The 13,279-nt window shown below is 42.0% G+C and overlaps 1 protein-coding gene across 1 annotated transcript; it reads left to right on the forward strand.

The window, feature by feature from the left end:
* The first annotated feature begins 213 nt into the window (after positions 1-213).
* LOC124010907 (zinc finger protein 2 homolog) lies at positions 214-10,729 on the forward strand. Its single transcript, XM_046323695.1, has 2 exons — positions 214-657; positions 7,874-10,729. The coding sequence occupies exons 1-2, from the start codon at positions 369-371 to the stop codon at positions 8,770-8,772; spliced, it is 1,188 nt and encodes a 395-aa protein (XP_046179651.1). The 5' UTR covers positions 214-368; the 3' UTR covers positions 8,773-10,729.
* Positions 10,730-13,279: the final 2,550 nt, after the last annotated feature.

A 13,279-nucleotide genomic window follows, 5' to 3' on the forward strand; every position in this document is an offset into this window, starting at 1 on the left:
GTTGATAACCAACAACCATAATAACAACCATGATTTACTCAATTATTAAACAATGATTCTGAAAACCATAGGAATAAATCATGCAGTCAGAGGATAGGCCAAATCCAATCAGTGTTAAAAGATTATACTCGGAGTAAGGCGCCTTCTATTCTCCACGCGGTAGGTGGCGCTTTCTAGCTCCCCCCATCTAAAATCTGACCGGATGCACTCGCAAGAACACAGTTATCAAAGATGGCGAAACGCTGATAACAAAAAGCCATATATTCTTTACAAATAGCATTATTTCGCGAATAATCTGCTGGGGAAAAAACGCTTAGAATCTAAATAGATTAAGTAATTGTGACCGGTTAAAAAAACAAGGGTTTACAATGTCGGAGACGAGTGTTTTGCATCAACGGATAAGCTCCGTCATGGACATTCTAGCCTCCGCTGCCGTGACAGAGATTTGCAAATTAGTAGAGGATTGCTGTGGAGCGTTAAATGTAGAAGTCTTTCAAAGCAAAGAGCAAATCAAAATGCTAGAGAAGCAACTAAGCCTGACTGAGTCGAGGTACAGGTCGGTGAGTGGCATAGAAGGGCAGACGTTTGTTACCTGTGGCTCATCGAGAACCAACAGTCCTTCGGGCAATTCCCCCGCGGCTGATGCTGAAGACGAAGGTGGGCTATCGATTTGTAACTGTCTTCAGGGTTGCCAGATTATACAACGGGTGTGTATAATCTTGAATCCTGATTGGTTAAAACCGCATTCCGGCCGGTGTCTATTTAAGCAACGGCTAAGGGCTGTTCTTACGCTCGATGCAACACGGAGTGCATGGTAACAGCCCTTAGCCGTGGTATATTGGCCATATACCACAAACCCCTGAGGTGCGTTATTATTATTATAAACTGGTTACCAACATAATTAGAGCAGTAACAATACATGTTGTCATACCTATGGTATACTGTCTGATATATCACGGCTGTCAGCCAATCAGCATTCAGGGCTTGAACCACCCAGTTTATAAGCCACCGGCTAAATATATGACATTAAAATGCCTACTCTGTTCCATCTGACTGCGCAATCCACTGTCTCATTAGCCCAGCCAGGCAATTTATTAACTTGATCTCTACTATAAAAAGCATCTAGACATTATCTCACATTTCTTTTAGACTAACATTTAGTTTTGAACAGCGGAGATTTGTATATACCTCTCTCCACATTTGCAAAATTGTTTCAATATTCAAATTTGATCTCCTGCTGTCCCATAGTAATGAGCATGTTGGGATGAGACAGACAGACAGACAGACAGTGTTTCTCAGCCAGTCGAAATCATGAATCAGCTGGCATCATTTTTCTGGATAAATATACAAAAAAATATCAAATGAAATAATATAAAACAACAAGTGCGGCTAGTTTGCAGTCTTTCCAGCTTCAATTTGAAGTGATTGTGTTTGCTGTGTTGATGGCTAGCATCTCTGGACAAGTGTCTTGACAAGTGAGCATATTTTCTATGCCAGGCGAAATTGCGCCTCAGCTAATTATTATGGCTGCATCCAAATAAATGTCACCAGAAAACAGCTTAAACAAATGCAAATGCAGCTACTTTATTGTTAATCTGGCTGCACTTTTTGACATGACTGTAAATTAATTAGCTAGCAAGTAAGGGATAAGAACATATGGAAATGGAACATTTAGAACAAACAACTGGGTCACGTCCATAGATGCAGAACCGAAAAGACTGATCGACTGGGTCGTGTCTCAAAAAGTAACGTTTTAATGAAAATACGTCAATAATTATTTGAATATGTTGGTAACCCGTTGTATAAAGGTGATAATGGTTTGCAACACCGTGTCAATATATCCTCCAAAACACTGCCTTTGAGGAGGCCATTAGCACTTTATTGACTACTGAAAACTAGCCCCAGCAGCAAGAGAGGAGTTGCCACCTTTATCCAATGTGTGTCTCCATAATGTCACGCCTTGGTCATTGTATCTTGTGTTTTTGTTATATGTTTGGGTAGGCCAGGGTGTGACATGGGTTTATATGTTGTATTTCGTATTGGGGTTGTATTAATTGGGAGTGTGTATTATTAGGGGTGTGTCTAGTTAGGCTTGGCTGCCTGAGGCGATTCCTAATTGGAGTCAGCTGATTCTCGTTGTCTCGGATTGGGAACCGTATTTAGGCAGCCTGAATGCGCGTTGTATTTCGTGGGTGATTGTACCTGTCTTAGTGTTAGTCACCAGATAGGCTGTATTTGTTTCACTCGTTTGTTGTTTTCATATTTTCAGTTATCTCATGTACCGCATTATTCTTCATTAAAAGTCATGAGTAACCTACACGCTGCATTTCGGTCTGACTCTCTACAAACAACAGACGAAGTTCATTACACATAATGACAATCTAAATCCAATTGCTTTACCTTGTTCTCTGCATTTCACCCTTTATTGGTTTGTGATAGTGAATGGTTCAAATGTATGTTTTTTTTTAGAACATTCATTTAAAATGGTATTAATACAAGGCACATTGCTCTAAAATAATCTTATGTGTGGCTTTTCTCACCTCGGCTCCACTGTACACAGTTCTCTCTTTCCTCTGACTTTCTGGCCAATGCTAGCTAGGTTGTGACATGCAGGGCTCAAGACTGACTTTTTTCTTCACCGTCCCAGAATTGTCCCAAAGTGAAATTGAATTCGTCCCAAACTGGCATTTATTTTCTTCATATGCCGACATGGGTCTACACTTGGACCAAGGTCATTCACAATGATTTAATTGGCTGTCGTGACCTTACTTTCATTAATCTGATGACCGTTATTTATCAAATCAACTAACTATGTTTTAATTGTTACCCGATTTTAAATTATTCATGTAACAATAAACTCATTAGGATTTGGGGTTGTTTAAAGAGTTACCATCTCTTGAGTTAAACCTATCACATTCATAAAACAGTCAACGTATTAATCATAACCATAACCAGTAATCATATCATTTCAAAATTCTGAACAGTTGTAACCTCCTGCATCTGCAAAAACCAGAGCCTTACTTATGATTCAGTACTACACAAATGGGTTTAATTATGTATTTACTAACTAAATGGTAACACAGGATAAACATACACACTTAATTCATTAAAACAGGTCCCTAGCGGAGTTACGCAATATGGCGGCTTGTTACAAAGGAGATGGGGAGGGCGAGAGAGAGAGAGGGAGGGACAGAGACATAATACTTTGGTACATTTAGAAACTACTCTCACAGTTATCATATACTTTGCACATGAACCGCCACCCGTTTTGAAGTAAGAAATCATGAATGTATTTACGTGTAAATGTCTTGGCTTTTCGTGGATTTCTGTCGGTATCAGGCCTTCTTGGATAGGGTGCTGGGCATTTGTGCGGCACGCTTGTCGGGCTCTGATTGTCCAAAAGGAGTCCCCACCTGTCTCTTCTACTGTTATTCTTCCATTCGCTCTGGAAGATGATTCTTTGAAGATAGGCCAGCCAGCTGTGTCGATGGTTCCCATGGTGGTGAAGCGAGTAGTGTATTATGGTGATTTGAGGAGATCTGGTAAAAGATAATACATAGAAAAAAACGTTTTTATTTTCATTTAAAAAAAAATCATATTTGAAATGCAAGAGAAAGGCCACAGTGTATTATTCCAGTTTAGGCACACTTTATATTTTGACCACAGCAGTGAATGTGAAAAGGTTTAGACTGATTTAATAAAAATAAAAAAATGTATCAAGTCTGCCTAAATATGCCTAAATGGTTTATTGATACATTTAAGTCAATAACTGTGCACTCACCTCAAACAATAGCATGGTATTCTTTCACTGTAATAGCTACTGTAAATTGGACAGTGCTGTTAGATTAACAAGAATTTAAGCTTTCTGCCCATATCAGATATGTCTATGTCCTGGTAAATGTTCTTGTTACTGACAACCTCATGCTAATCACATTAGCGCACGTTAGCTCAACCGTCTTGCGGAGGGGACACCGATCCAGTAGTAGTTAACAAAAGCAGTCATAATTTTTCATATTTCATACACAATGTGGAGGATGGATACTTCTTACATGTAGTGTATATACTTTTCAAGTTTCAAGAGTATTTCCTTTAACATTTTAAATGACATCACAAAATAACAACCAACATGACATTATTAGTCTTTAGATCGCCTCTGACCATTCCCCACATTCTATGTTAGAAATATTGTTCCAGTATTCGCTTTAGAACGAGTTATGGATTCATCGATATGACATTTCTGGCCGATACAGATATCCGATATTTCCCTGCCCCCAAAAAAACTATACCGATACTTAACATTTTACCAGCCTTTTAAGCATTCTAGTACAGTTAAATAGTTGAAAAACACACATGGACCAAAAAGTTATTTTGTTGGCATTTACGTATGTCCCCATTACCAGTAAAACATATTCAAAACCTATTTCACTGCCTCCTGGGTGGCGCAGTTAAGGGCGCTGTACTGCAGCGCTAGCTGTGCCACCAGAGACTCTGGGTTCGCGCCCAGGCTCTGTCGCAACCGGCCGGGACTGGGAGGTCCGTGGGGCAACGCACAATCGGGCTAGTGTTGTCCGGGTTAGGGAGGGTTGTGTATCGGAGGCCCCATGACTTTCAACCTTCGTCTCTCCCGAGCCCGTACGGCGATGAGACAAGATAGTAGCTACTAAAACAATTGGATACCACGAAATTGGGGAGAAAAAGGGGTCAAATTAAAATAAAATAAAACTATTTCACTGTCACTGTGTCCGTTTCCATCTTGTCCAGCTGTGTCTGTAACATTCACGTAAACCCTGTTTCTTGTCTGCATCGAAGTATCGGTCCTTGTACCTAGAATCGAGCAAGGTGGCGACACAGTAAAGAGGCTCACAGAGAATGCCACCGAATCGCTTGTTCATAGCCTCTTGTAGAGTACTTTTGCAAGTTTTAACCCCTTTTGGTCTTTGTCGGTAGTTTTGTTGAGCAGGAGTTTCAATGCCATGACAGAGGGCATCACATCTGTTGCAGCCGCAGTTGATGAGCTTATTTCTCGAGCCAGTTGTTCGAATGGAGCCAGGAGTGTGTTCATGTTTACAAGTTTCAAACATGTTCTCAAATGCCATTGAAATGGCAGCAGCGGTATGACAACCAGCACATTCTTGGGCATGCAATACGACTTTCCTCGGTACTAAATTGTCGTCAGCCCACTGTGCTGTCAGACTCTGCATGCTCACGGGCCTGACACCGCTGGTCCAAAACGCCAGTCGTGAAGCTAATAACAGTGACGCCCATAGCAAGTAGCTCATGGGTGTGCGTTTCAGCAATACTGTGCAACTCCGGTAGGGCAACATCTGAAAAATAGCGCCTACTTGGTTATGTGTACCGGGGCTCGAGGTGCTCGACCATTCGGGGGAAAGCCAACATTATCCACGGCAGAGAACGGTTGATTGTCAAAGGCAATGAATTCCATTATCTTCGCATTAATGGATTTCGCCTTTTGAGTTGTCTCTGAAATGTTCTTACTCTTTCAAATGACGGTTCAAACTTGTTTAGTTGTTGGAGGTGTGTGCTTAATATTTTTCTGCTTTTGTTCTGTGTACGTTTATGTAGGTATCTACGTACGTTTATATAGGTCAGCTATGACATCAGGTTTGCACATCGGCGTTAAACTAGACATCGGGCCGATGCCAATTTTGGCATTTTTAGCTAATATCGGCCAATTCCGATATGCTTACTGATATAACGTGCACCCCTAGTTAGAGTTTCGGTGGGAAAACGTCTGCGGCACATTCCTGTGTGAACATTGGCGAGGGAGATAGCTGAAATTTCTAATCCCTGATTTACCACATTTTTAAGCTATAAGTTCTGATCTGTTGCGTCATCTTCATTGCTTTTTAACATTTGGGGATGAACCTACAGTAGGCCTAGGATCTATTGTCCAGAACCTATCCCAGCCATATTTTTGTATCGTCCCCGGTACGACATGACGCCCTGGTTATATAGCCTACCCATAAAGAAAGCACATCGTTCGATCCTCTCTCTGAAACTGATGAATGATTATTTCTCAGTTTCTCTCCCTTTCTGTTTTGGCTCTAATAAACTACTGCCTCTGCCTCTACCACTCAGCAGATAGTCAGTGTAATTAATATACGTTTATTTTTATTAAGAAAAATCTCATTGCAGCCGCAGTGCAATTTAGAAGTAGCCCAAAAACCTGTGACCAATACATTTTCACCTGCGACATCATTTTCTGAGTAGCCAAATTTGACAGGAAAACTACGGACATGGCAACCCTTTCTTCTACTGTGTTTAACGGCAGTTGGCATCCAATGTTTATGGTGCATTACCGCTACCACCAACTGAACTGCGGTGAAATAATTCAACTCCATTCCATTTGAGGGGGGGGACAAACTAAAACAAAATTAAAAAGCTCTAACTCTGTCCTTCAAAGTTCCATAGCCCCCCCACCAGGCTCCGGGGCCGCCTCCGGGGCCTGAGAGGGTGGTACTGCTCATGCCAGTACCTCGAAAAATCCTTCAGTTCCAGGAACCACTCTGCTGCGTCCAACAATAACATCCATCCTTCCGGACCTCTTCTCTACGTTAGCTGTGCCATTGACCACCATTGCCATAAAAACCTTCACATGTAAGATCTCTGGGTCCTGCTGGTGAGCGGCCTTCTCTGCCGCCTGCAGAGAAGGCCGATCCACCACCATGGACTCTTCAGGACCGCTCAATCCCTCAACCCTTCTGCTGCATATGATATCTGATTAGCCGTAACTCTTGCAACCTCCCCCACCCTCGTCAGACATCACTTCATGGTTCCCCCCACATTTGCAACACTTCACATTCTCCACACTTCTACAACACATTAGATGATCTCCTCCACAACATGGACATCTCAGCTTTTCCCTTCTGCATACACTTTCCTAATGTCCAAAAGCTTTAGGGGTTACACTGCATCACTCTTGGCACAAATGCTCTGACATGATAATTCACATATCCCAACTTCACCTTGGTAGGGAGGGACTCTCTTTAAAATAAAAAAAGGGCACTCCTCACTTTCTCTCCATTAACCACTCGATTTATCCGAAGTGGGTCAACCATTCCAGGGATATTCTAATTTTCTTTAAAGTCAACTCCCCATGAAACGCCCAGCATTACCCCCTTAATCTGAGTTTTCACATTGACGGGTGCCCTACAATACAGCAGGTTTTTCAAATCGGATGAGCCACAACACAACACATGCTCTTTCTGCTCCGCGGAAGTACAAGAAATCAAACTAGCCTACTTCTCATGATCCTCACAGCTTTAACTTGACCTAACACTTTTCCCACCAGTTAAAATATCACAAACGGAATCCTCAAGTTTGGCATTTGGGCCATCTGCTCCTCTTCTACAAACTGTACTCCTGCCATGTAAGAGGACACGTAACTTTGCTCCTTTTTCCATTCTCTACACTCTACATTCTTCCACTATTCCGCCGCCATTAGATTGAAGATCCAAGTTTGCACCTGCTTCCGCCATCCTCGCTTCAGTCACGCAAGACGTTCATTAGCGGCACCTGGCTCTCTCGGTTCGGGTATAAAGTTCTGGGTTAACAGAGATTACCCAAAGACAAAGTTGCTCGCTGTATTACCCTTGTGTTTCTTTATGGACCATTAGTGTTGTTTAGACCAGTAATGAGCTATACCCCCTCCATTATAATCATTAGTCAGATTACAGCTGTTGGTAAAAATGATTGACTATTATATGCAAACTTTTTGCGCCAATCAACAACAGCACAGATGAGTGCGAAATCTTGAACATAGGCTATCTTAGACCCTATGATATCTTATGTCAGATCATCAGTACCTAGCTCATCAGCTTCTAACTTCTAACTCTTTTCTCCTTCCCTTCAGATTTCCAGCAGTTCATTGTCTCTGAAGAGGAGTTTCCCCCCGAGCAGCAGCATTATAAGCAGGAGTGGAGCCCCAGTCTGGGGAAAGATAATTGGAACCCCATACAGATTAAAGAGGAACAGGGGGAATTCAGTATCATCCAGGAGGAGGAAGACTCTGTATTCACTCCTGCCTGGGTGAAAAGTGACTATGATCAGTACTCAACTCAGTCCTCACAAACCCAAAGTGAAGAATACAAAGACAGAATGGCCTCAACTGAACAGATCAAAACAGAACCTAAGGAAGATGATTCCTCAGAGACAACCAGTGACTCTCATCCCCAGGGCAAATTAAAGAAGACATGGACAGAAAAAGGACAAAGCTTGAATGGTAGAAAATCCATGGATTTGAAATCACCAGTGCAAAGGAGTAGTCACACAGAAGATAAATCATTTTGCTGTAGTGATTGTGGTGAATGTTTTGCTCAGATGGGAACACTGGATTCTCATATGAGGACCCACACACGGGATAAATCGTATCACTGTCAGGATTGTGACAAAGTATTCACTCGGATTGACTGCTTCAAATTGCACATGAAGGCCCACACAGGAGAGAAACCGCATCGCTGTGGTGAATGTGGCAAATGTTTTTCTCAAGTTGGGTATCTGAACTATCACATAAAGACTCACACAGGGGAGAAACCTCATCGCTGTCATGATTGTGGCAAATGTTTCTTTCGAGTTGGTGAGCTGACACTTCATAGGAGGATTCACACAGGCGAGAAACCACATCGCTGCCAGGTCTGTGGCAAATGTTTTGCTCGTCCTAGTAATCTGAGTTCTCACATTAGGATTCACACAGGGGAGAAATCTTATAGCTGTCATTATTGTGGCAAAAAATTCGTCATAAAGGTAATCTGACAACACATATGAGGATTCACACGAGGAAAATCACATTGTCGCTATAGTAGCAGATCTTTCAGCACTGGCGGTAGTCACATGAGTTCATATGAGGATAATCACATGAACGATAAACTATATTGCTGTCAGGATTGTTGTAAATATTTCACTAATTGTTTGAATCTGAATTGACTGGGGAGACGGAGAGAAAGAGACCACATTACTGCCATGACTAGAAAATATTTCATGACTGCCTTTTTTTGACATCATGTATGAGAGGAACACGGGAGGAATCTTACAAGCGTCTGTCAAATGCTTAAATGCCAAAAGTGCATTGAATTGTCATCAGAATAGACACTGAAAATAATCTATTTAAGTCAAAACAAAGCAATGCTTAAGTGGACACATGGACATCAGTCAGACGATTGAGTCACATTTTGTAACTTCCACCTGTGAGTGGAGATACGGTTCTTGGGTGAATAATATACTCTTGTCTTTTGCTATTTGTAATACTACAAATAGTTACTATTGTTCATAGTTTTATACTTGATTACATTGTATAGTCATCTTTAACTTTCCATGTGAACCCTGCACAATATCTGTCAAATAATTAATCCAACGACCGTGATAAGATTATTTTGATCTGATAAAGCCCACGTTGATGCAAGCTGTAACCGAGTCTAGCTCAAATGGCCGCTTGAACTGGTCCATTTGAATCTAGTAGAAACAATTTGATTCCAGTTCAGCCCACGAGACACCAGTAACCATTCTTTACCTGAACTAACTGGAATTTCCCCTATGGAATTGATGCATTGTTTATGTGTGCATGTATGATACCTACTTTGGTGTGTTATTGTGTGTTTTGCCCCCAATTGAGTATTGTCTTCCTTGTAAGTCATGATAAAACATTTTATGGAAAAGTCATAGAATGATTTTGTGAAAAGAGTTGGAGCCCTGTTAAAAAGACCCAAAATTACTTAGAGGTCCATGTGTTTTATAACTAGTATAAGATATGTTGATAATACAATAATTTGAGCCTTTATTATTAATTTGACAGTTTCACGTGACATGACTAACTTTGACGTAATTACACTTGACCTGGAAGCGTTTCAATACTCTTGTTGGCTTCACAGGTGACAACATGAGCTAGCTATAGGTGTTATTTGAAAAATGTCTAAAGTTGAGTGATTTTTAACCAACAATGTTGGTTTATGCCTAGGCTACATCTAGCAAGCTTACGCTGGTCACTAGCAACCCGCCTCTGCATATTTATAGCCTGAAAAGCCGCTAGGGGTTGCTGCAAGGTTATTATAGTTTTGTGATTTAATATTCGTTTTTTTATTTTGATTAGAAATTCAATTTAGTTAGAGTTAGTTTATAGACTTGATTTGCTAGTTTTTTATTTTGTTTGAGTTTTGATAGAAATGTTTGTTTCGTTTTTATATTTAGTTTGTGTTAGGGACAGACAGTAGCCTATAGGTGGGAAGCTAGGAGACATTTGTTGTTGGCCTATAGTTTTCTTAGGATGTCACTTCTTGCCACCGGGCGTGTACTCTAAAAGGTGATGGGCTTGGACCATAAACATAACATCTCTGTGTCACGATGGCGTCTGTGAGAGAATGGGCAGTGCCATTGAGGCCATCTCATCTTTAAAAGTCTATTTACTTCTTCACGAGTAAAATACATAGGCTCCTGATGACCCGGCTGTCAGGACTCCAACCGGGTCGTCAGGTCATGCCAAACAGGTCATCAGGAAGGAACAGACAATGAATTGGGAAGTCCAGGCGAGTTGACAAAAGCAAAATGGCAGAAGTCCTCAATGGCGCTGCCCATGCTAACACAGGCTTTTGGCCAATAGAGATAAGTATTCAGACCTGTTACTCAGTACTTTGTTGAAGCAGCTTTGGCAGCAATTACAGCCTTGAGTCTTCTTGGGTATGAAGCTACAAGCTTGGCACACCTGTATTTGGGGAGTTTCTCCCATTCTTCTCTGCACAGCCTCTCAAGCTCTGTCAGGTTGGATGGGGAGCGTTGCTGCACAGCTATTTTCAGGTCTCCAGAGATATTGAATCGGGTTCAAGTCTGGACTCTGGCTGGGCCACTCAAGGACATTCAGAGTCTTGTCCTGAAGCCACTCCTGCGTTGTCTTGGCTGTGTACGTAGAGTCTTTGTCCTGTTGGAAGGTGAATCGAAGGTGAACCCAGTTTGAGTTCCTGAGCGCTCTGGAGCATTGCCCCGTTCATCTTTGCCTCGATCCTGACTAGTCTCCCAGCCCTTGCCGCTGAAAAACATGATGTCAGGTTTCCTGCAGATGTGATGCGGGCTGTCATGTGCCTTTTACTTAGGGGTTCCTTTCATCTGACCACTCTACCATAAAGGCCTGACTGACAGAGTGTTGCAGAGATGGAAGTCATTCTGGAAGGTTCTCCCATTTCCAGAGAAAGTCTGGAGCTCTGTCAGAGTGACCATTGGGCTCTTGGTCGCCTCCCTGACCAAGGCCCTTCTCCTCCGATGGCTCCGGTTTTGGCCGAGCAGCCAGCTCTAGGAAGAGCCTTGGTTCCAAACTCCTTCAATTTTTAAGAAAGATTGAGGCCACCATGCTCTTGGGGATCTTCAATGCTGCAGCCATTTTTTGGTACCCTTTCTCAAATTTGCTCCTCGACACAATCCTGTCTCGGAGCTCTACGGACAATTCCGTCGACCTCATGACTTGGTTTTTGCTCTGACATGCACTGTCAACTGCGGGACCTTATATAGACAGGTGTGTGCCTTTCCAAATCTTGTTCAATCAATTGAAATTACCAGAGGTGAAACATCTCAGGGAGGATCAATGGAAACAGGATGCAGCAGAGTTAAATTTCGAGTCTCATAGCAAAGGGTCTGAATACTTGTAAATAAGGTATTTCTGTTTTATTTTGAATACATTTGCAAAAATGTCTCATCGAACAACCTGTTTTTGCTTTGTCATTATGGGGTATTGTGTGTAGAATGACAAGGGGGGGGGGACTATTTCATGCATTTTAGAATAAGGCTGTAATGTATCAAAAAAGTCAAGGGGCTGTAATACTTTCCCCAATGCACTATCACTGACTAACCCCTTCAAATGGGGTTAATAAAATAACACTTCTTCACAAATCTATCAGTTCACAGCCTGTGTGCATGTGTATGTGTGTGTTCACCCAAACATGATTTTCTGGATTATCAAATCAAAGTTTATTGGTTGTGTACACAGATTTGCAGATGTTATCGCAGGTTCAGCGAAATGCTTGTGTTTTTAGCTCCAGTAATACATAATCCAGAAAGAAATGAAGAAATATCAGAACGAGCAATGTCAGAAACTGGACTATAAATATACTGTGATGACATATAATGTATATACACTGAGTATACAAATCATTAATAACACAACATTTTAAAATATGTAATACCACTTTGACATTATTAAAATTGCGATTGAATCCATTTTAAATTCCGGGTTGTAACACAACAAAACGTGGGGGAGAAGTCAAAGGGTGTGAATACTTTCTGAAGGTGAGTCCAGGTGAGAAAGCTATGATCCCTTATTGATGTCACTTGCTAAATCAACTTCAATCAGTGTCGATGAAGGGGAGGACAAAGGTTAAAGAAGGATTTTTGAGCCTTGAGACAATTGACACGTGGATTGTGTGTGTGTGTGCCATTCAGAGGGTGGATGGGCAAGACAAAAGATGTATGTGCCTTTGAATGGAATTAGGAGCCAGGTGCACCAGTTTCAGTTGGTCAAGAACTGCAACACTGCTGGGTTTTTCACACTCGACAGTTTTCTGTGTGTATCAGGAATAGTCCAACATCCAAAAGACATCCAGCCCCTTGACACAACTGTGGGAAGCATTGGAGTCAACATGGGCCAGCATCCCTGGCCCATGGGGAGGGAGGAACTCCATTTCATGAAGGTGTTCTTCATGATTAGTATACTCAATGTAAAAATATATCCATGTAATGGTGTGTAAAGACAGTATATGAATAGAAAAGGTGTGTACAGCATTATGTTATATAGGGTGAGCCATGACTAGAATACAGTATATACAATGTAAACATTGAACTTTAATAATGACAACAGTCTAAGGAGTAGGGTAGAGTAACGAGTGGTAGCCGGCTAGAACAATGACTAAGGCTAGTGGTGACTGTTTAACAGTCTGATGACCTGGAGATATTAGCTGTTTCTCTCAGTCCCAGCTTTGATGCACCTGTAATGTCTTCTTCTAGATGGTAGCGGGGTGAACAGGCCTTGGCTCGGGTGGCTGAAGTTCTTGATCTTGTTGGCCTTTCTGTGATACCAGGTGCTGTAGATTTTCTGGAGGGCAGGCAGTGTGCCCCCCGGTGATGCGTAGGGCTGAATGCACCTCCTGGAGAGCCCTGCAGTTGCATCTGTAGTAGTTTGGGGGGGGGGGGGGGGGGGGGGGGGGGGGTCTTAGGGGCCAAGCCAAATTTCTTCAGCCTCCTGAGGTTGAAGAGGTGCTGTTGCTCCTTCACCACGCTGTCTGTGTGA

This window comes from Oncorhynchus gorbuscha, linkage group LG23, assembly GCF_021184085.1.
Source record: "Oncorhynchus gorbuscha isolate QuinsamMale2020 ecotype Even-year linkage group LG23, OgorEven_v1.0, whole genome shotgun sequence".
Lineage (NCBI taxonomy): Eukaryota > Metazoa > Chordata > Actinopteri > Salmoniformes > Salmonidae > Oncorhynchus > Oncorhynchus gorbuscha.